The 24,671-nt window shown below is 33.6% G+C and overlaps 2 protein-coding genes across 6 annotated transcripts; one reads left to right on the top strand and one right to left on the bottom strand.

Moving 5' to 3' along the window:
- The first annotated feature begins 589 nt into the window (after positions 1–589).
- Positions 590–23,381, top strand: LOC111045305 (5-formyltetrahydrofolate cyclo-ligase). Of its 2 annotated transcripts, none has more exons than XM_022330681.2 (5): positions 590–842; positions 3,520–3,635; positions 18,899–19,026; positions 19,592–19,716; positions 23,046–23,381. In XM_022330681.2, exons 2-5 carry the CDS (start codon positions 3,522–3,524, stop codon positions 23,270–23,272), a joined length of 594 nt encoding a protein of 197 aa, XP_022186373.2. In that variant the 5' UTR covers positions 590–842; positions 3,520–3,521; the 3' UTR covers positions 23,273–23,381. The 2 variants fall into 2 exon arrangements, with proteins under 2 accessions (XP_022186373.2, XP_022186374.2); XM_022330682.2 differs by lacking the exon at positions 590–842 and adding an exon at positions 1,714–1,809.
- LOC111045304 (serine protease inhibitor dipetalogastin) lies at positions 8,174–23,547 on the bottom strand. Of its 4 annotated transcripts, XM_039421127.1 has the most exons (10): positions 23,532–23,547; positions 20,974–21,168; positions 16,046–16,354; positions 14,439–14,660; positions 13,098–13,271; positions 11,413–11,595; positions 10,275–10,457; positions 9,904–10,074; positions 9,088–9,258; positions 8,174–8,441 (listed from the first exon to the last, which is right to left on the bottom strand). In XM_039421127.1, exons 4-10 carry the CDS (start codon positions 14,650–14,652, stop codon positions 8,383–8,385), a joined length of 1,155 nt encoding a protein of 384 aa, XP_039277061.1. In that variant the 5' UTR covers positions 14,653–14,660; positions 16,046–16,354; positions 20,974–21,168; positions 23,532–23,547; the 3' UTR covers positions 8,174–8,382. The 4 variants fall into 4 exon arrangements, with proteins under 4 accessions (XP_039277061.1, XP_039277062.1, XP_039277064.1 ...); XM_039421128.1 differs by lacking the exon at positions 23,532–23,547 and having other exon boundaries at positions 14,439–14,657; positions 20,974–21,531; XM_039421130.1 differs by lacking the exons at positions 11,413–11,595; positions 23,532–23,547 and having other exon boundaries at positions 20,974–21,537.
- Positions 23,548–24,671: the final 1,124 nt, after the last annotated feature.

Below are 24,671 nucleotides of genomic sequence, written 5' to 3' on the forward strand. Positions count from 1 at the left end.
AACAGAGGCCTATCAAAATTAATGTTTAATCACACCTTAATGAATAGGGCCTACATAAAAAATAAAATAAGGTACGGTATCAAAAATATCAACAAGTGATGAATTAGGTACAGTACCTATCAAAGCTAACTTTTTATTGGATATGCCTAATTTGCAAACCTTTAAAAGTAAAATAGTGTATTTTTCTAATCTGTGTGTTAATCGGAGTAAAATTGTAACAAATTTCAGCCTGATTTGACGACATAAATAATACAGCTCAAGGCTACCTGACACTTGTCACTGAAGTTGACGTAAAACTAGTACATATTATAATATTAATCTCACCTGAATTAGTTCACTTTTCCAATGTATCCATTGTCTTGGCAAATACACTGGACACAAAATACACTAAACCGGCTCTCGTATAATACACAATAAAATGATAACAGACGAAAACTGTTGATTGTATTTTTTTCTGGAACGTCAACTACACACGCGGTGTGAGTGCGAGAGAGACGGAACGAGCTCCCCACTCCCGGTCAAGTTCTGAACTCAAACTGACGAAGCGTTGCTCACAATCCGAGATCCAGGTGCCCGTTAAAGCGCATGCGCAATAACTCTGATCTAGCTGCGCCATAATCTACCAGCTTTCAAACCAAACGTTCAAACACTGCTGCACATTATTTTGCCATCATTATTATTGTAGTTCAGAGTACAGTAGTGTGTAAAAACGTTGATTATCGTAAATTTTTATCACATTTGTTGTTTTTGAGAGCTCGAAGCGTCGATACAGCAAAGGACATTGGCTAGCTAAACTACTTTACAACTTCCTAGACTCTCTTTGCTTATCACTACTGCACGAGGTGAGTTTCAGTTTGAAATTTGTGATAACTCTCATGGTCTTCTGGTACTGAACTATTCACAAACTTCCAAGTTCCAACAGTCTTCATTGAAGCTTCCAAGTTGACCGTACGGTCCAAGTCAAATAACTAATCATGCCGTTGCTAGATTAGGTAGTCTATTATTATTTATGTAAATGATATTCTCTTTTTTTATTGTTAAGTTACTTTATATGCTTTTAAAAATAATTTTTATTTATGATATATCATCCATGATTTCTCTTGGCTCAGTAAATATTTAGCACTCTATAGTTCATATGTTTTCTTTATCAGCCTCCTCCTCCTCCACCTCTCCCTCTCATCTTCCTCCTCACCCTCTCATCCTCCTCCTCCTCCATAGCCTCTATATTTCGTACCCTCCATAATTGTATTCATAGTAAACGCTTTGGTACCGTCAACTGCGAATTATAGAGGTTCTACTGTATCTGTGGTATAGAGGTAAGAGTGTAAGGGCCTAAATACTAATTTCTCAACACTAAACTGCGGATACTGCTTGGATTTTTCCATAATTAAAAGCAGAACTTCACAAACTTACAACTCTCTCAACTCCTATTGAACTCGTATTCATTGAATTTGAAAAAAACTGCAATTTATTATTTACTATACAGTATAATGGAGTGATTTTGATTTAATAGAAAAATACAAATAATAGATTAAAATAAAGAGTAGTAAGTTAATTAAGTTGAACAATGATAGAGTAAGTAGTGTAATGTAGCCGATCATTTGACATGCATTTTCACATTCCGAGAGTACCCATTGTTTAAAAATCAAAAGTGTCGACGACGATTAAAATTCATGACAAGTATAATTGGACTGAAAAATGTATGCCTCTTGTGGCAGTCGATTACGAGGACGGGACCTGGAACTATCTACAGCTGATAGTCGGACCCGGCTCTACCCCTCTGTTTCGAGACACCATTCTCCAGGACTGGTTAAGTTACTAATATTATTATTGTATTATATATTATTCATCGAATGTATTGAAGGCAAATCCTGTAATTATTCTATTATTACTGTTGTTTGATTAAATCGATTACGGTATACTCTGTGCTCAGGACATCCAAATTTAAAACAATTGGGGTAGACTACATTAAATTTTTTTGGACAGCAGCAATATTTTTCTTACCTATGGTGGTAGGTAGGGCAAGGAAAGCAATACACCATCTATCTAGTAAGGTTATTGGTTTATTCGAGTTGAGAATAATTGATTTTGTGAATCGCGAGTGTGTAATGTGTGTTTTTCCTCCTCAAATGGCTTCCAATATAAATTTCTCCGGACATCCAGAGTAGAATATGAGCTAATAACTCATAGTCTACTCCTAGTTGAAACTTGAATTTTAAATAAAGTTTCCCGGCCAGGAAATGAAGCTTCAATGATAAAAGATAAGAAGTTAAAACTAAAGAAAAGAAGTTTAGTTTCATCAACTTTACTAGTGTGAAGTTGTTGGCCCACATAAAGTTTTTTATTACAGGCAGATGATACCTTCATTTACCATGACACTGGAAGTTCAGTAAGTTCTATAAAGAGTGTAATAGATGAGCACACTTTCAAAGAAGATTAGTTGACTTTTCTTTGAGTTATCAACTTTCATTTTTCATCTTTGTTCCTGAGTCCAGCTAAAAAACTTTGGTGCTAGATAATACACTTTTATTTTTCTACACTAATTTGATATTCAATTCCTACACTATTAAATTTGTCTGGATAATTTGAAGTTTATATCCAATTCAATGATAAAATTAAACTAAAATACCTAAATAAAAAGAATGGTGGAATTTCTATGCTAGTAGATTGGAGAAAGAAGCCCCATACTGCATCTATCTAATCATACTTCAATCAAATAGTAAACTGTAAATAATTTATTTTCGTCTAGATAAAAGGAACTAATTTCCATTAGAAACATTTATTAGAAAATAAACATTGAATTTTAGAATGTTCAATGCTATTTTTAACATCCGTGGTTCGGATAGACACGTTAATTCGTCGGTGCGGCTGCCTAAAACAGTCGTTGGGTCATCTCAGAGTCTAAAGTTGATTGGTTGCGACCTGAGACCTCACCAACCAGAGTCCTTAGATACCAAGGTCACACGATAATAATTATTCAATAATACCTTTTAAAAGTATATAAAATATTTTTCAACTTCCAAGCTGAATTGAAAAGTGAATACAATTTAAATTTCAATAAAATTTGTTTCTTAATAATTAAAGAAATAATAATATCTTATAATTTAATTAAAATGATATTTTATGAAATAATAATCACTAAATTTAGCAAATATAGCTTATGCTATCGTTTCTCTATGATGAAATTAAGTGTATTCGTCCTGCATTTACGCATGACAATGTCACGCCAACACAAATCTATTGGTGTTTTCAATAAACTCTATCAGTAGAATACCAAATATTATATCAAGATGTTTATTAGTAGAGTATCAAGACAGTAAGCAGACTCGCCAAATAAAGAATTTGGTAGGTATCATCTACTACAGACAGAGTATACATTGATATTCTCTGTATAACAAAGTGAAAAAACTGTTTTCTATAACTCACTACTGAAACTCAACTTCCGTATATAGTGCTGTGTTACACTCTCAATGGTGATGATTGACACTGAATAAAAATATGTATTTTTTGTGGTTGCAGAGATGAACATATGTATCAAGTCACTCAAGTCGAAAGTGAGAGAGGAGGTGAAGAAACAGGTTGCCTCTCTGTCAGCATCAGATATCGAGAAACAATCAAATAGTATCATTGATAAGGTAAAGTATTTGCCTTTCATATATTGTATTATTCTATAATCACTTTCAACTGTCAACAATTCTCATGAATAACTTCAATGCATCACATTAAACCAATGTACACAGTTCAAAGTAAATTTCATTAGAATCAAAGTTTAGGATAAAACAATCTTTCTGGAAGTAAAGAATAAAATAGATCGACGAAGAATATCGTGACATGAACTCGAATACTCAAATAAAAATCCATGTTTTGTAGCAAATTGATTTAAGATTAAAAAAGATTAAATTGGAGTAAAGATTTGATCAAGTTATTACCGTACTCCAATTTGTAATTAAATAATAAGAAAATTAATTAATCAAAATGAATAAGAATAGTATAGACAATAAGAATAGGTACTGTAATAAATAGTTGAATACGTTACTAATGAGAATAATTTTGGTCTTATGGCGGATCTTCACATATTTATGAATAACTTTCTTTGTTGTGATAGATATCCATATTGAAAATTGAATGAAAACGACTTGATATTGTCAAAACCAAAAATTTATTAAAACAAATTAGAGATAATAGTCTAGGTTGTTACACCTTTATTTTACATAAACTCCAATTTACTAGAGATCAATAATGGCGAATCTCAAATTTGTTTTAATAAATCAGTTGTATTGTTGCCAGGTTACACGATTTTATTATTAGTTCACCTATCTGACAGTTCCTGTATATTACAAATAAAACATTAAAGTGAACATGAATATGAACTATAAGCTATTAGAACACTACAACATTGATCCCACTATGTACTAACTACTTCGTCAAAACTTATCCATTGAAGAGTGACAACTTTCTACTCAACAAAACACACATACTGATATAATTAAATAAAGTGCTTTGATTGCAAAAGCATTAGGGTGCATCGTACAGCTTTGATGCGACTAATGCATAAGATATCCCAATCATAAGCGTTGGTTTGAAGCAATTCAGTTAAACAGCCTATAAAATGGAAATTAATGGTGGCTGTTTAGGCAATAAAGGGGCGCTTCCCCTACAATGGAAGACATAAGTTGTGCTTATCATTCAATCTCCGTATTTAAGCTCTTGGCTTCGAAAATGGGACTTGCTGAAGGAATATGAATATAAGAGTGAAATATAGATTTCAAGGACCAAGTTTTAATTTCAGCTTCAACATTGAATTCTAAGAATCGTTCTATCAGTTAAATTGTAAGAAGGGCGCAGTAGTATTTGTTCCAGGTTCGCAGTTACTCCCCACATTAACAACTTCAACATCTAATAAATGAAGCTGGAAGCGCCTCCTCGTGGTGCGCCTGGATACCCAAATTCAGGATGGGGACCTGAATTAGGGGAACAAAATCAAATACACACCTTAGCGGACCGGCAATAACATCTGCCGCATCTGCCGTTCCAAGGCATGGGTTTGGTGACTGTTGGATATTGGTAATGATTGTACTGATAAACATGACATATTATTGATTCAGGAGACACATCGTGGAGAGGCTGATCGTAGACCTACAATTGAGGGAATGAATCTTGTCATTGAGAGACCACATGAACAATATGGCAGTGCAATCTTTGTGAGACAAGGACTCAGCATAACATCTACTGCCTTGACAGAAGTGAACAATGTGGAAATTCTCACTATTGAAACCCCACAGTTTTCAGTCTCCTCAGTATACAAGCCACCACAGGCATGTTTCTCATTCGCTGAGCCTATCAACTTTTCTTGTGACAAGATAAACCTTGTGTTGGGCGATTTTAACTGTCACAGTGAAGCATGGGGTTATCAACATTCGGATCAAAACGGCTTGTTACTTGAATCATGGGCTGAAGCTAAGGATCTCCAATTGCTACATGATCCAAAACTACCTGCATCGTTCAACAGCAGCAGATGGAGAAGGGGTTACAACCCTGACAACATCTTTGTGAGCAGAAAAATAGCAGCCCAGTGCACAAAAGTTGTTGAACAACCAATTCCACGCTCTCAGCATAGGCCCATAGTGTGTTTTGTCAGGGCAATTGTAACACCAGAGAAGGTGCCTTTCAAAAGGAGGTTCAATTTTAAAAAGGCAAATTGGATTGACTTTCAAGAACAATTAGATCAAAGAATTCAAGAAATTGTTCCATCTCCAGAGAAATATGATGAATTTGTTCTCTTAGTGAAACAAATATCAAGGAGAAATATTCCAAGGGGATGTCGAACCAACTACATTCGAGGTTTAACTGGAGAAAGCATACCTCTTTTGGAGAAATACCAGGAGCTCTTTGAACAGAACCCTTTTGATGAGGAAACTATAGAAGCTGGAGAAGAACTGATGCAGATACTAGCTGAAGAAAAGAGACGTCGATGGTGTACACTGGTTGAGGATCTTGATATGAAGCAGAATAGTAGGCAAGCCTGGAGACTTCTCAAAAATCTAAGTGGAGATCCAACAAAGCCCCAACAGAATCACACTACTGTTACAGCAGACAATGTAGCAACACAGCTGTTGAAAAGTGGAAAATCCCATGGCAGGAAGGAACGGACACGACTGAGAAGGAGTGGCAGGAGTGGTAACAAAGAGAGTGGAGCGCTGGACCTTCCTTTCTCAGTAGAAGAGCTCAGCCTGGCAATCAGAGGCATGAAAGAAAACAAGGCAGCGGGAACAGATGACATAAGAACAGAACAAATAAAGCATTTTGGACCTGCTGTTCTGAAGTGGATTGTACAGCTGATGAATACTTGCCTGAATAAACTGAATATTCCAAAAATGTGGAGACAGGCTAGAGTGGTGGCTTTGTTGAAGCCTGGGAAAGATCCAAGTGATGCCAAAAGCTACCGGCCAATAGCATTGCTCTGCCATCTATATAAGGTCCTTGAGCGAATGATCTTGAATCGTGCTGCAGGAAATCTGGACAGTAAATTGATCAAAGAACAAGCAGGCTTTCGACCAGGGAAATCATGCTGTGGACAAATTTTAAATCTTACTCAACATATTGAGGATGGGTATGAGAAGAAGCTGATAACTGGAGTGGCTTTCATAGACCTTACAGCTGCATATGATACTGTCAACCACAGAAAACTGCTCAAGAAACTGTATCACATTACTGGGGATTACAAACTTACAATGGTGATGGGCTGCTTCTTACAGAACAGAAGATTCTGTGTACAATTGAATGGCAGGATGAGCAGATGGCGTACACAGAAAAATGGTTTGCCACAAGGAAGTGTCTTGTCGCCAATACTGTACAATATTTACACAAATGATTTGCCTATCCCTAACAATGCAAGGCTTTTTATGTATGCAGATGATACAGCAGTTGCAGTTCAAGAAAATAATTTTGAGGATACCTCTCAAAACCTATCCAGTGCATTAGAAGAGTTGGCATTATATTATGATAGTAACTATCTCAAGCCAAATCCTAGCAAGACACAGGTTTGTGCATTTCACCTGCGAAACCGTGATGCAGGAGTTGAGCTGGATATAACATGGAGAGGTAATAGGCTTGAACACTGCAGAACACCCAAGTATCTGGGGGTGGCTCTAGACAGGACACTCTCATTCAAACAGCACTGCCTTAACACAAAGGCTAAAGTGAGTGCCAGAAATAACATCATCCGGAGGCTGACTAATTACGCATGGGGTGCTCATCCTACAACTCTAAGAACATCAGCAATGGCTTTGTGCATCTCAGCTGCGGAATATGCATCTCCGGTCTGGAGCTCTTCCTCACACGCGAAGCAAGTTGATGTAGCAGTAAATGACTCTCTGAGGATAGTAACAGGATGTTTGAAACCCACACCAGTTGAAAAACTCTACCCTATTGCAGGAATAGCTCCACCTAATGTGAGGAGAGAAGTGGCTGCTGATGCTGAGAGAGCAAAACAAGAGAATGATCCCCGCCATCCACTCCATGATTATGTCCAGCTAGACCGTCGGCTCAAATCAAGGAAAAGTTTTATGGCGAGAACAAAGGCACTTGACCAATCAAAAGAAGAGAGCCGCTTAAACAGATGGAGAAATGTGCTGAACCATCAATATCAAATAGCGCCATATGAAAGAATAAGCGCTGGACATAATCTGGACTACACGATTTGGAGGACTCTCAATAGAATGAGAACCGGAGTACCCAGATGTAAGACCAATATGTTGAAATGGGGAATACTTCCTGGCGGGAACGCTCTATGTGAGTGTGGAGTGAGACAGGATCCGGAGCATTTAATGGTCTGCGGGATACTTCAAGTGACATGCACTCCTGATGATTTGATAACAGCCAATGACAAAGCCGTAAAGGTGGCTACACACTGGAAATCCAGTATATAGACTGGTTTATAAATTTTTCTACTCACTTTATTGATATTGTTAATGCTTTGTTAAATTTATGTTATGGTTTAAATAATAAGTGGTCTGACCTGGACACGGAAACGAACGAACGAATTGTAAGAATTCTCAAGAAATAAAATCTAATTTAAAAGTCAACTCCAATACAACTTATTATGAAGAAGTTGTGAGAAAAATTTGAAACTCGATTTCGAAGTTTTTAATAAAGGCAATAAAAAAAGTCTCGATAATTTATAGAATAATATATTTATGGCAAATTAGTAACATAAACAACATTGAACAAATTCTACAATAAATACTACAACAATAAATACTGATTGATAGAATGTTGTATAAAAACGAAGTACCGAGTACTCGAGAATAAATAAATCCCACATTGGTAAATAAATTTACATGACACAAATTTTGAAATTAGAAACCTTCTAATTGTGCATATTTAATCCATGATGATGGGTAATGTTTCTTCACAATGACCCATATGTGACAGCTTCAGATCTGGAAAAAAGAAAATATCATGAAACTAGAGAATAAGTTACTAGCAGATACTACTAGGCCTAAATAGAGCAAATATCATCAATAATAAATAAATAATAATCATTCATTATCAGCAATAGAATGTAAACATCATTAAAAAAAAGGACTGGAGATCAACTTTCCCAAGAATAACAAATCCATAACATGAAATGGATAAACTCAACCCTTTATCGAACAATGGGAATGCATAGCAGTTGAATCTCTAGATTCTGTTTTATGGAATGAATCAATTTGTATAGAAAAAAGTTAATATTGACCGGTGCTTGGTTTTAATAACTTTTGTGGAGACTTTGAATTGATGTACAAATTTAAAAGAAATGCAATAACAAGGAACGTATTGAATAGTAATTGAAGGAAGAGATCGAGCCAATTCGAAAAACTGTTAAGTTTTTATCCTCCCATGAAGAATTCTTTAAAATCTGTTATCGAAAGCTTTAAAAGATTGGAGCAGATCAACTCACATTGTAAAATCTTATGCTTCTATAATTAACCAAGCTATCAATTCTTTTCATAAACACTCTTATTTAGATGACAAAAACTTCCTTTCAAAATTTGAACATAAAAAATAAAAAAGTTATTTTAGAGAGCTTATTACATAGCAACTAACCTTTGGTGTCTCGGCTGTGACAATTGAGAATGCAAAGGTTTTGGTATGTTTTCAAGTCAGTGCCACAAACATGATTCATCTCTTTCGAGCAAAAGCAATCGGTTGAAGTTTTGTCCTTAGTTGATACAACTTTAGAAGTCTTACAAGCTCCATGATGTTTCACTTTCAAATCTATAAAGAATATGAATTGATAATGCGTTTATTGTAAAAAATATCCTAGTGAACTGCACACACCCTAATATTGTAAAATACCAGAAAAATTAATCCATAACCACTATTTAATATTGAAAATTTGAATCTCAATTTAGATTCAATTATCATTATTCAAATTTACAGAAAAGCCGATGCTGAGATGAAAATTCAATTTTGGCTGCAGATTGGCTACGCCACTATTTTCTCTGTGTGCAGGGTGCTTAAGCTGAGGTAGCAATACAACATTTTAGGCTAGAAAGAGACTGAATTCCGTTTAATCTTTTTCAACTTGATCTCAACTATTGATAAGTGAATTGGACACTTGTTTAGACATCAATTTGTGTAAGCTGTAAAAAATATTAAATTCGGCAACTGGTCTCATTATAATAGCTTTTTAATGAGAAAAAACCAAATACGTATTGGAATTCTATGCAGAAGAATTCACCTTCTTTTAAACCTTCTTATTCACCTTCTTAATTCAAAAGAAACACCTCAAGACACACTATAATAATTCCGTAGAATTGATTGATGTGGATTATAGATCTTTTTAATAAACTGTTATGATTCAAAATACTACGATATATTTTCGATTATTGAATAAGTGTTTGAAACAGACTTCTTTACCTTTGGTATCTCTACTGCGGCAGTTGAGAATGCAGAGGTTTTGATATGTTTTCGAGTCAGTGCCACAAACATGGTTGATCTCCTTTGAACAAAAGCAATCCTCAATTTCCTGCTCAGAGCTCTTCTTTCCAGCATACTCTTCACATTCGCCATGATGTTTCAGTTTCAAGTCTGTAATAAAAATCCGAACCTTAGTTGAAAAATATATAAAAAATACTGTAAGCAACAAGGAAAAATTCTCATCCTTTCACTCTGCTGAATAATAATTCTTAAACGAATGAAAAACATTGATAAGTCATCAATAAATTTTCAAAAAATTCAATATAGCCTAATACTATTTGAGAAAAAAATGATTTTGAAACAACATTTACCTTTGAAATGATTACTGTGACAGTTGAGAATACAGAAATTCGGATAGGTCTTGGCATCAGATCCACAAACTGGGTTCATTTCTCTTGTGCATGGGCAGTCTATGGGAGCTTCGGCAGAAACCCAGGTAGACGCCGCAGATACCTGTGGCTCAACGCAAGGTCCGTGATGTTTCACTTTGAGATCTAAAAAAATTGATTTAATTTAAATTTATTCAAAGACAAAAAAACTGAATTATAATATACAGTACAATAAAATAATTTGAGGTTGTGAGAAAATAGTTACAGCAAGAATGGATTAAACGAAACATCGAAATTCTATGAATATGATAAGTAATGGTTCACTCATAATTTTTATGAGAAACAATTCCCTTTCATTAAGTTCTTTAGAGCTACTGTATTGTCGAATTGACGAACAGATGGATTTCAATTACTGTTATTTCTATCTAGATTAATAGCAATAGCAAAAAATAGAGCATTCTTTAAACTTTATCAATGAAGAAAAGCAGAATGTTTCTTTAAAATGCTTAAATAATCAGATGAATTTTCAAACTTCAATCGGAATTTGGTAATATTGTAAACAATAACCAATATTCAATTAAATAAATATATTTTTTACATTTTTTAACCATTCTATCGTTTATTGGCATCAATAATATTTATAAATATCCTAGTAATATTCAAACAGATAGTAGTGAAATATTTATTGCTCTAATTGTACTCTAAATTGCTCTTATTGCATGCTGAAAATTGTATAAAAATAGAATTATTCCAGTTTGAAGTTTGCAAAATTTTCTTTAGAAAATGACATTTTTTCTGATCAAGTTTGCTGAATCTTAGTCATGAAACTATTATGATTTCTTGAAAACAGCAGTAAATGGAACAATCAAATAAGCTAGGCCTAATACAGTAATGGAACAATTAGAATAAATGAAAAATAAGCAACAAAGTAAATAAAAGACTGACAGGCAACATTCTGATCCTTTCACTCTGATCATTAATGATCAACCTAATGAAAATGATATAATTTTTAAATCCGTAGTTTGAAGGAATATTTGACAAGGTACTCAAGAATATCATCGATAACATTTCATTTTCAAGAAACTACTTGAGGAAAATATGATTTTAAAATAACATTTACCTTTGAAATGATTACTGTGACAGTTGAGAATACAGAAATTCGGATACGTCTTGGCATCAGATCCACAAACTGGATTCATTTCTCTTGTGCATGGGCAGTCTATGGGGGCTTCGGCAGAAACCCAGGTAGATGCCGCAGATACCTGTGGTTCAACGCAAGGTCCGTGATGTTTCACTTTGAGATCTAAAAAAAAAATTAAAATCAAATTGAATTTATTCAAAGACACAAAAACAAAATAATAATACAACAGTAAAACAAAATAATTTGAGATTGTAAGAAAATAGTTAGGCCTATATATGTCACAGCAATAATTGATCGAAATTCACATAGATACTAATAATTAGTGACTTAAAATCTCAAAGATTTGACAGAATAAGAAGTTTAATAATAAATAAAATCAGCTCGGAGAAAACGATTACAGAGTTATGATACGAAGGAATATTATCTATATAAATAAAAATCGAGCCTCAAATTTTGACATTCAATAACTTTTTTATGTGTGCACCAAACTTGATGATTTTTTTAGTTGTGTTCGTTATGTTCAGGACCGGGTTTATGGCCTATCAAATTTATAATCCGACTTCAGGACTCTTTCCTACTGTCCTTCAAAGTTTAAATGTAATCCTTATGGGAGAAGATTTGTGAGCTGGCCACACACAGAAATAAAAATCAGCTGTTATAAATCATTGCGTCATACAACAGCCGTCGGTAGATACTAGATAAGAAGAGTGTGTGCTGCTCCATAACCGCCCATGTATTTTATTCTAAACGCCCCGACTAAAAACAAAATGACTGCTCTTTGTGTAACCATCCACCAGTGCGGCCTCAGGTTGAAGACTTATAAGCTCTAAAGACATTGCTTTGTTTTGAATAGTTGTGCTGTCTTAGGTGTTCAGAATTAATTGATTTTTGTAAATTTTATTTTGCAGTTGGAAAATTATCTATATTAATAAAATGCCGCATCGCGCCTCCTCAGGTGTGCATCCAGCTAAAGTTTGTCATGAGATGCATTAAACTATTTGGCGGTGAGAAGTTCGCCGAGCCAGCTAGTTTCTAATATAGTCCAAGAAAATTGTATTGGTGTTCTTAAATTTGGCGAGATATTTCAATTCATTTCACTGATTTATTTTGTAAGATAGTATTCGTCTTAGAATTGTTCAGCTGAACGTCTTAGAACTGAATCAATAATAATAATCATCTCCGTATGTAGGTCTGTCTTGTTAAGATGAAAAATTGAGAATATTTTTGAGCAGAATAAAATCTGTTGTGTAATACCAGTGAACTTTCAGAATGATGGTATTATAAAAACATCGAAACACTATTAAAAAAGCATAAATAATTCTTGTCTTGAGTCACACTTGTCAAAGTCACACTATTTTGAATTTAATAGACAAGTAATACTTTAGTGTGACTCTTAAGATTTTCAAGTGAATAATTAAGTTATTTATAATTCTGTATAACCAACAAAATTTTTTTCACTCACTGTCTAGAAAATTAATCCAATTTTACTTGAAATCGCACCTATCAGGTAGTGAAATTACTTTTATTACAAAAAAGGACGATATGGCTGTAAATTAAATTGAAGTTTTAATTTTAATTAAATGAAAATTACAAGTATTGCAGTAATTTGTAAGTGTTAATTACAAATTGCAGTTGGAAATTGATAAAGAAATTCACATATTTACCTTTGATATCACTGGCTCTACAATTCAAATAACATCCATTCTTGTAAGTTTCATTATCAGTGCCGCATACAAGGTTGATATCTTTAGAACAGAAGCAATCTTCTGCACTGTCTTCGGAATCGTCAAAAGCTCCAACATTTCCCAGGCATTCTCCTTCATGTTTCACGTCCAAATCTGCAAATCGTTAATATGATTATCACTGTTCACAATGCAAAGGAGCAAATGACTATTTGATTAAACATGGACAGACTTAGTTTTCCGAACTAAACTAATTAGAAATGCTGTACGGTAATGTATAATATATTAATTAAATTTGTTCAATTTTCCATGCCGAATACAATCGTTAATATTGACAATCGCAAGATAAAGATTCATCAAAGAATACCGTGCAGTTTCAGATACGCTCTACAATGAGCTTAGCATTGAACTAATAATACATCCAATATCAACATTTATTTCAACATTTATAGCACTAAACAATTGAAATATGGTTCAGCAAGATGGAGAATTGGTATTGAGCATGACATTTTTCATAACATCTATCCGATATTGAATTTCAAAGTCAACATTTTCGGTACAGTAATAAAATGCGAAGAGATGTTCATGGTACTAAATAGTTGAATTTATTTGAAATCAAAACATTGTGTTTTCTCATTATCCCTCCCATATTTTATCCGATAGTTTGATCTTTCCAAGTTGGATGGGATGATTATTTCCAAGTAAAACAATTCTGTGGAATAAAACTTTAACAAAAAATACAAAAACAAACATATATCAGGCTATGATAGACCCAATATTGGATATGAGGTGTGAGTCATGGATCAAGGACATTCTGCAAAATTGCTTGCCGCGGAAATTATGTAATGGAGAAGATGTGCAGGCCTATCACTATAAGACAAAGTAAGGAATGAAATAATATGAGTGCGGATGAATGTAAAAGATACTATACTGAGTAGCATTGATAAGAACCAAATAAAATGGTATGGCCACCTTCGCCGAATGAATACGGAGAGATTACCATTGAGTCTTTGAATGGACTCCAAACCAGCATAAAAAGCGGGGTAGGCTAAGGAAAATATTGATGGCCAATGTTCGAAAAGAGATTGAATGAAGAATTTTGCGAGAGGAAGACTGGAGAGATAAGGAGTGATGGCGGAGGGGGTGCGAGAAGCGACTTCAAATTGCAAAACATGCGGAAAAAACATTTCAAGTAATAGTAGGGTAGTTTTTAGTAGTATGAATTAGAATTTCTAACTTTAATCTCCAAACTCATTTGGCATGATTTTGGGGCCTAAAACTTGGAAATTCAAAAGCAGAAATAGATGTAAAATGATAACCTACCTTCAAACTCCTTTTGGTAGCATACGAAGACACACATATTGTGATAAGTTCGGCCATCTGTGCCGCATACAGGGTTCACCCTAGCCGTGGCAGCATTACTGTAGCAGTCACACTGTATGTCGTGGTCGGGCAGAACTCCGGGGAGCACAGCGCAGTCGCACACCGCTAACAAAATTGCGGCAGCACCAAAAATATAAGCTGGATTTCCGATCATCTTATCTACTGTAAACAAAACAATTCTGTAATTAGTTTCATTACATATCTCAAGACAAACTATGAAAATCATATTCTAATAACAACCTTATCAAATATAATGAATATTTGTGTTGTATTTATTACATAGGAGAAATAAGGAATAACTAGGAATCAATCAAGCACAATATCACTTGCCCTATTTCTAAAATAATTGTCGTAACAATATGTGGATAGTAAAAACGATCGTACCATGAATGAGTGAAATATTTTAATACAAATAAATGAGTAAGCCTCTAATAAATGAATATTATTCATTGTTGATAGGTCTGAATGGTTGTCGATGAAAGATAATATTGATGAAATTAAAACATTATGGGAAAAAATTTGACAGAAAAATTATTTAATATAAAAAGGTGATATAGCCGAAGGAGGAGCAGCAGGCTTCGTGAAGAAGAAAAATGTAATTGAACTTTTGCAGCCTACGAAGTCTGCATCAGACAAGATTATGAAAAACAAATAACATTTCTGAAACTCTATTTTTAATAGACTTTCATTTTTTCAATTGAAACAATAAAACTGAAGATGAGATTGAATTGTATGTTTGTTCTAGCTGAATCTAGTGAATTGTGAGAAATTGAAATACGAAGTCAATTGTCTTTGTTAAAGTCGAAACTTTAATTGATAGTTCAGTAGATTGGCTTGTTTGCGTCCAGAGATCCGCCAAGCAATAATAATTGATAATAGGAAAATACATCTTGAAAACTTGAGGACAAATATGAAATGAAAAGCTTTTTTAATGGAGGAGATTTATTACGATTTAGTTATAAAATAATAAATGATAAAAATACAACACAAGTAACATTTTACTAATGTACCGATTTGTTTGCAATAAATAGTAATGTTTCAGTAACCCCATTTGATTGCAATAAATATTTCCATCACTTGAAAATTCCAGTACCTTTCTATATACGATTTTCCGATTTCCCCAAAACAGAACCGGGGATGCATTAAAAGTATTTACATTGAATGAAAGTATGAGAATTATTTCATGATCAACTAAACTTTAGAAATAAGAAAAAACTAGACAGAACACGAACTTTAGTTATTACAGTAGATGAATGAATTTTTCAATAAATAAGCAATAATTAATAACTCTCAGGCATCGATATAGGCTACAATCCAATGTCTAATAACGTAGTAGTGCTACCGTAGAATCTAGAATCGCTAACATGGTTATGAGAATTATGATCATGACTGTTGACTATCCTTTATGCGCTCCCATTAAATTAGTAAGAAAGATGTGAAGAAGATAGGATAACCAAATTACTAATAGCCTAAACTATTTCTGACAATAAAAAAACCCATTCAGGTCACTTTAGTACTAACCTTTAGTACTAACCTTTAGTACTAACCTTTAGTCAGATGAGATACTATATCAGGTTTGAATCGATAGATTGGAACACTATTCTCGTTACTATAAACAGCTCAACGATTGACTGAATGAAGTCCCTTCGATTTTTCACATATTTATACACAGACCTCTCCATTTTCAATTAGAGTGCACTCGAGATTTGTTTGCTTATCGAGTAAAAAATACTTGAAAATTCCAATGACCGGATGAAGCATTGAGCTTCAATGGCAACACTCTGATGAAACATCTCAAAGGACCTCCATCCGGTGACTCGCCTTCTGAGAATCCGCAACAATTTCAACGTCATTTTCTGGAAAATAATCCATATGATCAAATTTACCTCAATTGTTAACTAATCTTCTAAGGCTTGGAAATTCACTTGAAATTATATAAATTGGTTAATTATTGAATAGTCTTGAGGAATTAAAAAAAAAAATACAGCAAGTTCCATCAAGATTGATTGATGCAGTAAATTTAACTGAAGTAGGTATCACCTGGAATCAGTCATTTTTTATGAGTCAACTTTTTATAAAAATATTTTTAATTCCAGAGCATTTTATTAGAATTCAAATATTGTTGAACTATTCAATTTACAAGTGAATTCAATAGTCCCATACTAGATATGGACAGAAAATAAGACAATTTAAAGTTTTTACAACACACATAGTATATCAAAGATTAATGCTTTATTAGTGCATCAGTTTCCAGAAGCTGGTAAGTTCGATAAAATCTTAGAGGATTTTATCCACTAACAATACTAATAGTACAAACTTCAAAGTGACCTTATTCTAATTAAATTATTATTTATAATCTAGCATTTCAAGAATAAGTTGAAAGTTGGATGTTATCTCAGTACCTATCACACATAAATTCACAAATTATATAATTTGTATTGTCATTTATTTAAAATGCAAATGACACTAATGTAATAACATTGGTAGATAAAATAATAGGGTAGTCCTTGTGCTATTTTTCTTCCAAATTTATAGATGACAAAGTCCAAAATAAGGTTAGAATTTCATGTGTACAATTTTTTACAAAATTTTAGTCCCAAATAATCATGAAAACTATAAATTTTGATTTAGATGGCTTGAATTAGTAAATTGATTAGAAATATTACTCTCAATATTATTATTACTTGCAACGAGTTATTTAAGAAAATTTAAAACCATTGAAGAAACACAAACTTGTAAAAACTAGATCATACTGTATAACCTTTAATCATACTGTAACCTTTAGGTTCGAACCCACTAGAACGTATCAGACACGGACCGTGTCAGACCATGCCAGGCACGTAAAATAACAACTATGCCCACTACACCGGATCAACAGCGGTCTATGCCAGTACATTACGCGTATGGTACGCGTATGATACGGGTATGATACGCGTATGATACGCGTATGATGCCCGGTCAGAAGTTGTTGGGAACGCGTCAGTTAGCAAGAGAATGTAGCGGTGAACTGGTTACCAACGCGGTGCATACGCGGTTACAACGGGGTTTGCAGGCGTCACGTGCCATGCAAGGACCGTTCCGTCACAGACAAAATATACTGGCCGACAAATGTTGACCTGGACGTGCATGGCACGCTCCGTGCTTGGCCGGTGACGGAACGGTCTAATGGGTGCATTACATATCAAATGATGCAAAGAATATTTTTTTGCATGTGTCAGTACGGGCACGGTCATGGTATGATACGTTCTAGTGGGTTCGGACCTTAATCTAAAATTCTAAATAATGTATAATTTGTATAATGAATACTGTCATAATCCAAAGGCTTTTTTGACTCCTCACATTTTTGCCCCATGGTGAAGAGTGTTTGGTAATATATGCTGACCGTCTTCTTAATTACCAACATCAATAAAAATACTCAAAAAAAAAACATGTAAGTTACAGTTACAAATTAAAATCATTCAATTCATCTGCAATATTAGAAATAAGCCAATGTAGCCTACGGTACATTTAATATCAAGAGCATTATATCCTGTTTTCTAGTTCTCAGAAGTAGCAAACAAAAACTCCAAATATGATTTTTTTTTTAATAATATTTTGTTTCCTGGTGCTTAGGCCTAGAGAAAAACATGAAGGTTATTGGCCGATGTTCCACTTTTCAACAGCACAAACACAACATTTCACTACAAAACTGACAATATTATTTCCTAATCAATCTCAAGATAAGAAGTTTTTTAATTGGAAAATTATGTCGAACATTGAAAGAACAATCATTTAGAAAACCCGATGAAAGCAAATCAATTTGTCAATAATTACAATATTAAGTAATACTCTATCAATGTTCATTAATGCTGATCCAAGAACAAATCTTGGTAAATTTTAAAAATACTCTATATTCTATAAATTTAAATAATAATTGGAATATTAAAAGTTTAAAATTGACTTAATAGTTTAAAAAATCAGTAAGTGGCTGCAAAATTATAATACACCAGTTTAAAGATGGTAGGTCTCATTCTAATACTTCTCATTTGAAAAGATTTTGCAGTACTAATAATAAGGGATTTTTAAGAATATTTCTGCTGAACTACATTTGAAAATCTATTTTAAGAAATGTTCGTGACTGAAAACTAAATGACACAAATTCAAAGATTATATTTTTATTTTTTAAACCACGATTAATTGTATAGAAAATGAAAAAACATTTTTTCGAAGAATTTGTTTGTATATTAGAAGAATTTTATAATGTATTAGATGATTTTCATAATATAAGCAGTCGTTAGGTCATGTCAGAGGCCCTGAAATTGATCAGTTGCGACCTGAAAACTCTGACACCAGACCTGAGCCAGCCAGGTCACTCGATATTATTATTATTATTATTATTCATAATATATTGTTTTTTGCAGCTCTTGAATCTTCAAAAATACAAGGAAAGCAATCGGGTCTCAGTTTATCTTAGCATGAAAGATGAAGTACAAACAGACAAAATAGTTGAAGATATATTATCTTCTGGAAAAACTTGCTTCATTCCATTGTAAGTAAATTTTTTATTTTCACTACACCCAGTATTTTAAATTATCTTATCTAATAGAGACCACAAACTATGCCATCTAACACAAATTATGTAGGCCTAGGTCATCTCTATATGAAAATGAAAATCCTCTTCATTACGCGTGACTATAGTTTTCTCTACCACTCAACCCTTAAAGCTACTGCACTTATATACTTTGAATATATATTTACTATCTAATGATTACTCCATTGTATTGCAATCAAATCATACTGCATATCATACTATTTTCCTGGATGAAATAGTATAAATTCAAGTGCATAGGCTTACTGTGCTTGCATGAAATGATGCACATAATTAATTTTCAGTGAGAAGAATTCTATAATGTAATATTTATCAGATTGTAAAACTGACAGAGGAGAATAATTATTGTATATTATTCATAGAAATGCGGTAAATTCTCACACAAAAGTGAATGTTATTTCTGATGGTTTGTTGGAATTTGTAACTCATTATCCACTCTCAGTTAAATTTCTCCAAACATAAAACCTCAATTTAACCTAAGAATTTTTTGTTGAATCAATCATAGGTATACAAAGACAAGTATGTCTATGGTGAAGCTGAACTCTATGGAGGACTTGAAGAGTCTGCCAAAAACGAAATGGAACATAAGACAACCATTGGAAACGGATGCTAGAGAGGAAGCAAGTGAAAGTGAGTAGGCCTACCCACATAACAAACATTCATTTTGTTCCGATTTTTTCGTAAGTAAAGTAATTCAAGATCAGATCAGAAAAGAGCACATAGCGATGAGAGAAAAATCACCAGTCATGAAAAGTGAGTCGGGCCAAATCTGATTAGTAAAATAAAAAATCAGGTGTGGTACACTCACACAACTTTCCTTGCTCATTGAACTGTAAGGCCCGGTTGCACAACAGCCGGTTAAATTTTAATCGTGATTAATTTCACGAGAACCAATCAGAGAAGGCGTTTTTGAAAATACGGCTTCTCTGATTGGTTCTTGTGGAATTAATCAAGGTTAAAATTTAACCGGCTGTTGTGCAACCGGCACTAAGCCTCGTTCTTAAAGGGGAGAATAATTTAGAGGAATAACATAATGACGATTGGCGGCAACATATTTGAAATTACGATCAGACTACTGTATATGTGTACAATATTAAATTGTTTTTAGAGTAATTTTTCCTTTGTGTAGAATGGGAAATTCGATGTTTTTTTTAAAGTCGTCAAAACAGCTGTTCTACAGACGAAATATCTCGACTATGAGTGTTCTTTTTATAAACTGCTCTACCTACCTCATGCACGAGGAGGCTACAAAGTCCATTTCTCAAGGATGGGGTGGACCCACCATTAGTTTCCCAGGAAAAAGACTCATGCCAGTTGATAGAGCTGATAAATAACTATACAGGGTATGAATTTGAAAAAAATCGGTCAAGTCATTTTTGAGAAAATCGTGAAAAACATGCTTTTTAGTAATTATCTGCCATTTTTCTCAAGAATATTACGGAACTCCTGCAATTTTCTCAGTAATGAGACTCATGTCAATTGATAGTGCTTATAAATAGCTATTCATGGTATAAATTTGAAGAAAATCGTTAAAGCCGTTTTCGAGGAAAACGTGAAAAAATGTTTTTTTTAGTAATCATCCGCCATTTTAATTGAATTTTATTGAATTTCTCATTGTCGGATCCTCATGGTATAAGGACCTCAAGTTTAAAATTTCAAGTCAATCGGTTGATTAGGAAGGGAGTTATCGTGTTCACAGACATACACACACACACACACACACACACACACAACACACACACACACACACACACACACACACACACACACACACACACAGAGAGAGAGAGAGAGAGAGATCAACACCCAAAAATAAAAAAACGGATCATGCAAATTTTTCAACTTTTGCCCTTTTTATCATGAAAACTGGGTCGGTCCAAATCTTACCTTATCAAAAATAATAGATTCTTCTGTTCCCAATCAGTCTTTGGACTTGAAGTGGGACTCTTCATGGGCCCCATTCCCATAAAAATTATCATGCCATTTTTCAGTTTTTGCCCTTTTTAAGAATAATTTGCCTTGGTAATGATTCCGAAGAAATTTTAGAAGCTCTTATTGACATCATAATATGATAATGTCAGCCTAGAAAATGAACAAAAAGCAATATTACGAATATGAAGCACAAGTGCACAAGTATTTGATATAGAAAACCAATGCTAGAGAAATATCAACTATCTTCTTTTTTATCTATCCCAATGTGCCGTTTTCACAGCGTTGGGTGGTCGCCTCGGATCCATCTTCTCCACTGCTCTCTGTCCGTAGCCATTCTCTTCAACTGATTCACGGTCTTGCCTCTTTCTGCTGCTATCCGTGAAATAGTTGCCTCCCATGTCACCCGTGGTCTTCCTATCGGTCGTCTGCCTTGTGCCCTGGCCTCCATGTATTGGCGAGGCTTTCTGTTTTCGTCCATTCTCAGGAGATGTCCATACCAGGAGAGTATCCGTTCATCCATTGTTTCAATATCAACTATGAAACCCCAATAACATTTTCATGATTATAGGCTTACCAAAGACAATTATTTTTAAAGGCTTTCTAAAGACAATAAGAAGAAATAAATAATTTATTCCCCTCTATTAGTACAGTACCAAGTATAGTAAATCTTGACCAACCATCACTGTGTTTTATCCATTCTTGAGTAAAATTAAGTAAATACTGTACTCATATACTAATAACATTATTTACCAAAATATCATACAAACTTTCAACATGCATGCTATTTGATAACATATTCTAGTCAAGTGTAAACGGTTGGATTTTTTGATGTTTTTCATGATCTTGTGATTATGGTGTACGTGTAATCATTTACCGTAGTAGCAGAATATATAAATAGCCAACAGTAAAATTATAATAAATCAATGAAAGGTTTCTGTAGCAAACACTATAGAAAATTAATTTCACCTAAATTGATTTAGGAGAAAATAGTACAAAGTGCAAACATGAAACCGTTTACAAAACGATAATAATATTACAATCAGGGATAAATAACGGTAAGTGACAGTTGATTAAAATTACATTTTACTTGAGTAAAGTTAGTACGAATTGCTTTATTCCTGAATATTATTAAAAAATGTGTGATTTAATTGCAGTATTCGAATTAAAAAGTTATGAATTTAGTCAAGTTAACTTGATTTCTTTCTTGAAAACCTAAGCCATTTTCAAGGAATTTTAACGAGGTCTGTCTGGCGACTGCCGGTACGGTGGACGGATTATACGATACTGAATTACTAAATGATAGTACAGAGGGTGAGAACGAGAAATATTTACATTTTGGAAATAAAAAAACAATATTAAATTTTAGAGATATTATTTATTCCACCTGAGTAAAATGGTTGCGAATATATGCCATTCACTGATTCAATTTTGTCAGGAAGGTGACGTCCTTCTTACCTAAGGCAATTTTCAATTTTGTTCAGGAAGCTTTTCCACACTCATTCCAGTGTATTCTCAGTGATCAACACCACCACAGTAGGCTACGTCTCGCCACTTCTAAGTCATCTAAAGTATGGGGTTTATGTCGATAAACTTGCTCTTTCAAATGTCCCCACACATAAAATTACTTTAGATGACTTGAAAGATACTGATACGTACTGAGGTGGTGTTGATCACTGAAATAAGTGTGGAAAAGCTCCCTGAAAATTACCTCAGGGAAGAAGGACTTCACTTTACTGACAAAATTTTATCTATGAAAAGTGAATGGCATATACTCACAACTATTTCAATCTTATTAAATGAATAGTATCTTGAAAAATTAATATTGTTTTTCATTTCTAAAATGTAAATGTTTCTCGTGGTCACTCTGTATAATGCTAGCCTTGGACTACCAAACTTAGATTTGATTTATTTTAAAAATTAACTTGAACATAACATATTTAATTCTAAATTTTAAAAACAAATTAAATGTTATAAAAACTTAATAATGTAGAACATCTTAGAACTAACCGCGTTTTATTACTTTACAGAGGGAATTGACTTGATGATCACACCTGGATTAGCGTTTTCAAAGGACGGAATAAGACTTGGAAGAGGAAAAGGATATTACGATCGGTACTTGACTGAATATGCTAAGAAAACTGGACACAATCTATTTACAGTAGGTTTGGCATTCCAGCAGCAAATCAGACCCGACATCCCAATAGAAGAAACAGATCAAAAGCTTAATCTAGTAATAACTCCAGATTGTTCTTGACTGTACAAACCACAAGAAAATGAAAATACTATTATTAAAATTCAATCTTACAATATACCATGAATGGAAAGATCCTACTGTAATTTATTAAAGATTTATATGCTATTTACCGGCCCAGCGACATTTTTTTAGAGGAAATAAATAAAATTAAGTCTATAGGTATACGGTACCGTAGTTAATAATTCAACATTAATTAGTTTGTTACAGAAGCAAATAAAGAAGGTATGCGGTATGGTATGAGCAAAGATATTTCACTTACTCTCCAAATTCTAAAATAGAAAACCCAAAATAAACTGGCACTGAATACTTACTTGCATACTTGTGATGATCCCACTGGAAGCTTTGCAGCCGTGGTCGTCGTTTGTCCGATTCAACCTGAGGTCAGACGTCCTCCCAGAACTCTTTCATGGAATAGTAGGCGGCACTTGAATAATGTTCAATGTTGATGTTGAATTGAGTAGGTTAAAGTTGAAAGCATGTTAAGTTATTAGAAAAAAACATTAAATTTGCAGATAAAAAAAAATTGATAATGATAACACTTGAATCTTAAAAAGAATTGATTAACAAATATTTAATAATACTGTGGAAAAACATAATACAGTAATCAATTTAGTTCTTAACCTAAAAGTTATGTCTTTACAACAAAAATAAACAAACAACTCGAACTCGAAAATCGTTAATCAAGCTTAATATATCGACCAAGACCAACTATCAACTACAACTATCAACTACCAACTATCGTTCGAAAAGGTTGATCATTATATCGAGTAAAAACGGCGGACTATTTAAAATCGTTAAAATATCAAGCAAAATAATGGTAAGTTTTTGCTCCATATTATCTACAGTGACAATATTCAAAAATATAATTACATTATTATTATAATAAAGAATCATAGCATTCACTAAAAATCGATGGTAAGCTAGATTATAGTAGTTGTAATATTTTTTCCAAACCGGCAAATGAGAATAGGACTGAAAATAAAATCATCTATAGTAAGGTCCACGTTATAATGACAGTGGATAAAGATAGAAGAATAGCGATGCCGATTCTCTGCATTAAATAATTATATTTCTACACTGTCAAAAACATAATTGGCATCGTTGTGGACCTAGAAAAGGATAGTATCACCGGCTATGTCGAATGATAGACAAGGATAGCAAAACCAAAGTTGATCAAATACTGTCATTATAGCGTGGACCTCACTATAGTACCTTACCTTACCGAACCAGGCATAAGGTAGAATGAACTCAGACTTAAATCGTTAAAAGACATCAACAAATTAAAAGTTGGACTAGCAGGTTTTATATCCGTGCTTTTAGCACTGTGGAAAATTTTGGGTAGTAAAATGCATTCTTTTGTCCAGGCCAGGAAACAAAAAGATAGAACAACTATTTATTA

Source organism: Nilaparvata lugens, chromosome 2 (assembly GCF_014356525.2).
Source record: "Nilaparvata lugens isolate BPH chromosome 2, ASM1435652v1, whole genome shotgun sequence".
Classification (NCBI taxonomy): Eukaryota; Metazoa; Arthropoda; class Insecta; order Hemiptera; family Delphacidae; genus Nilaparvata; species Nilaparvata lugens.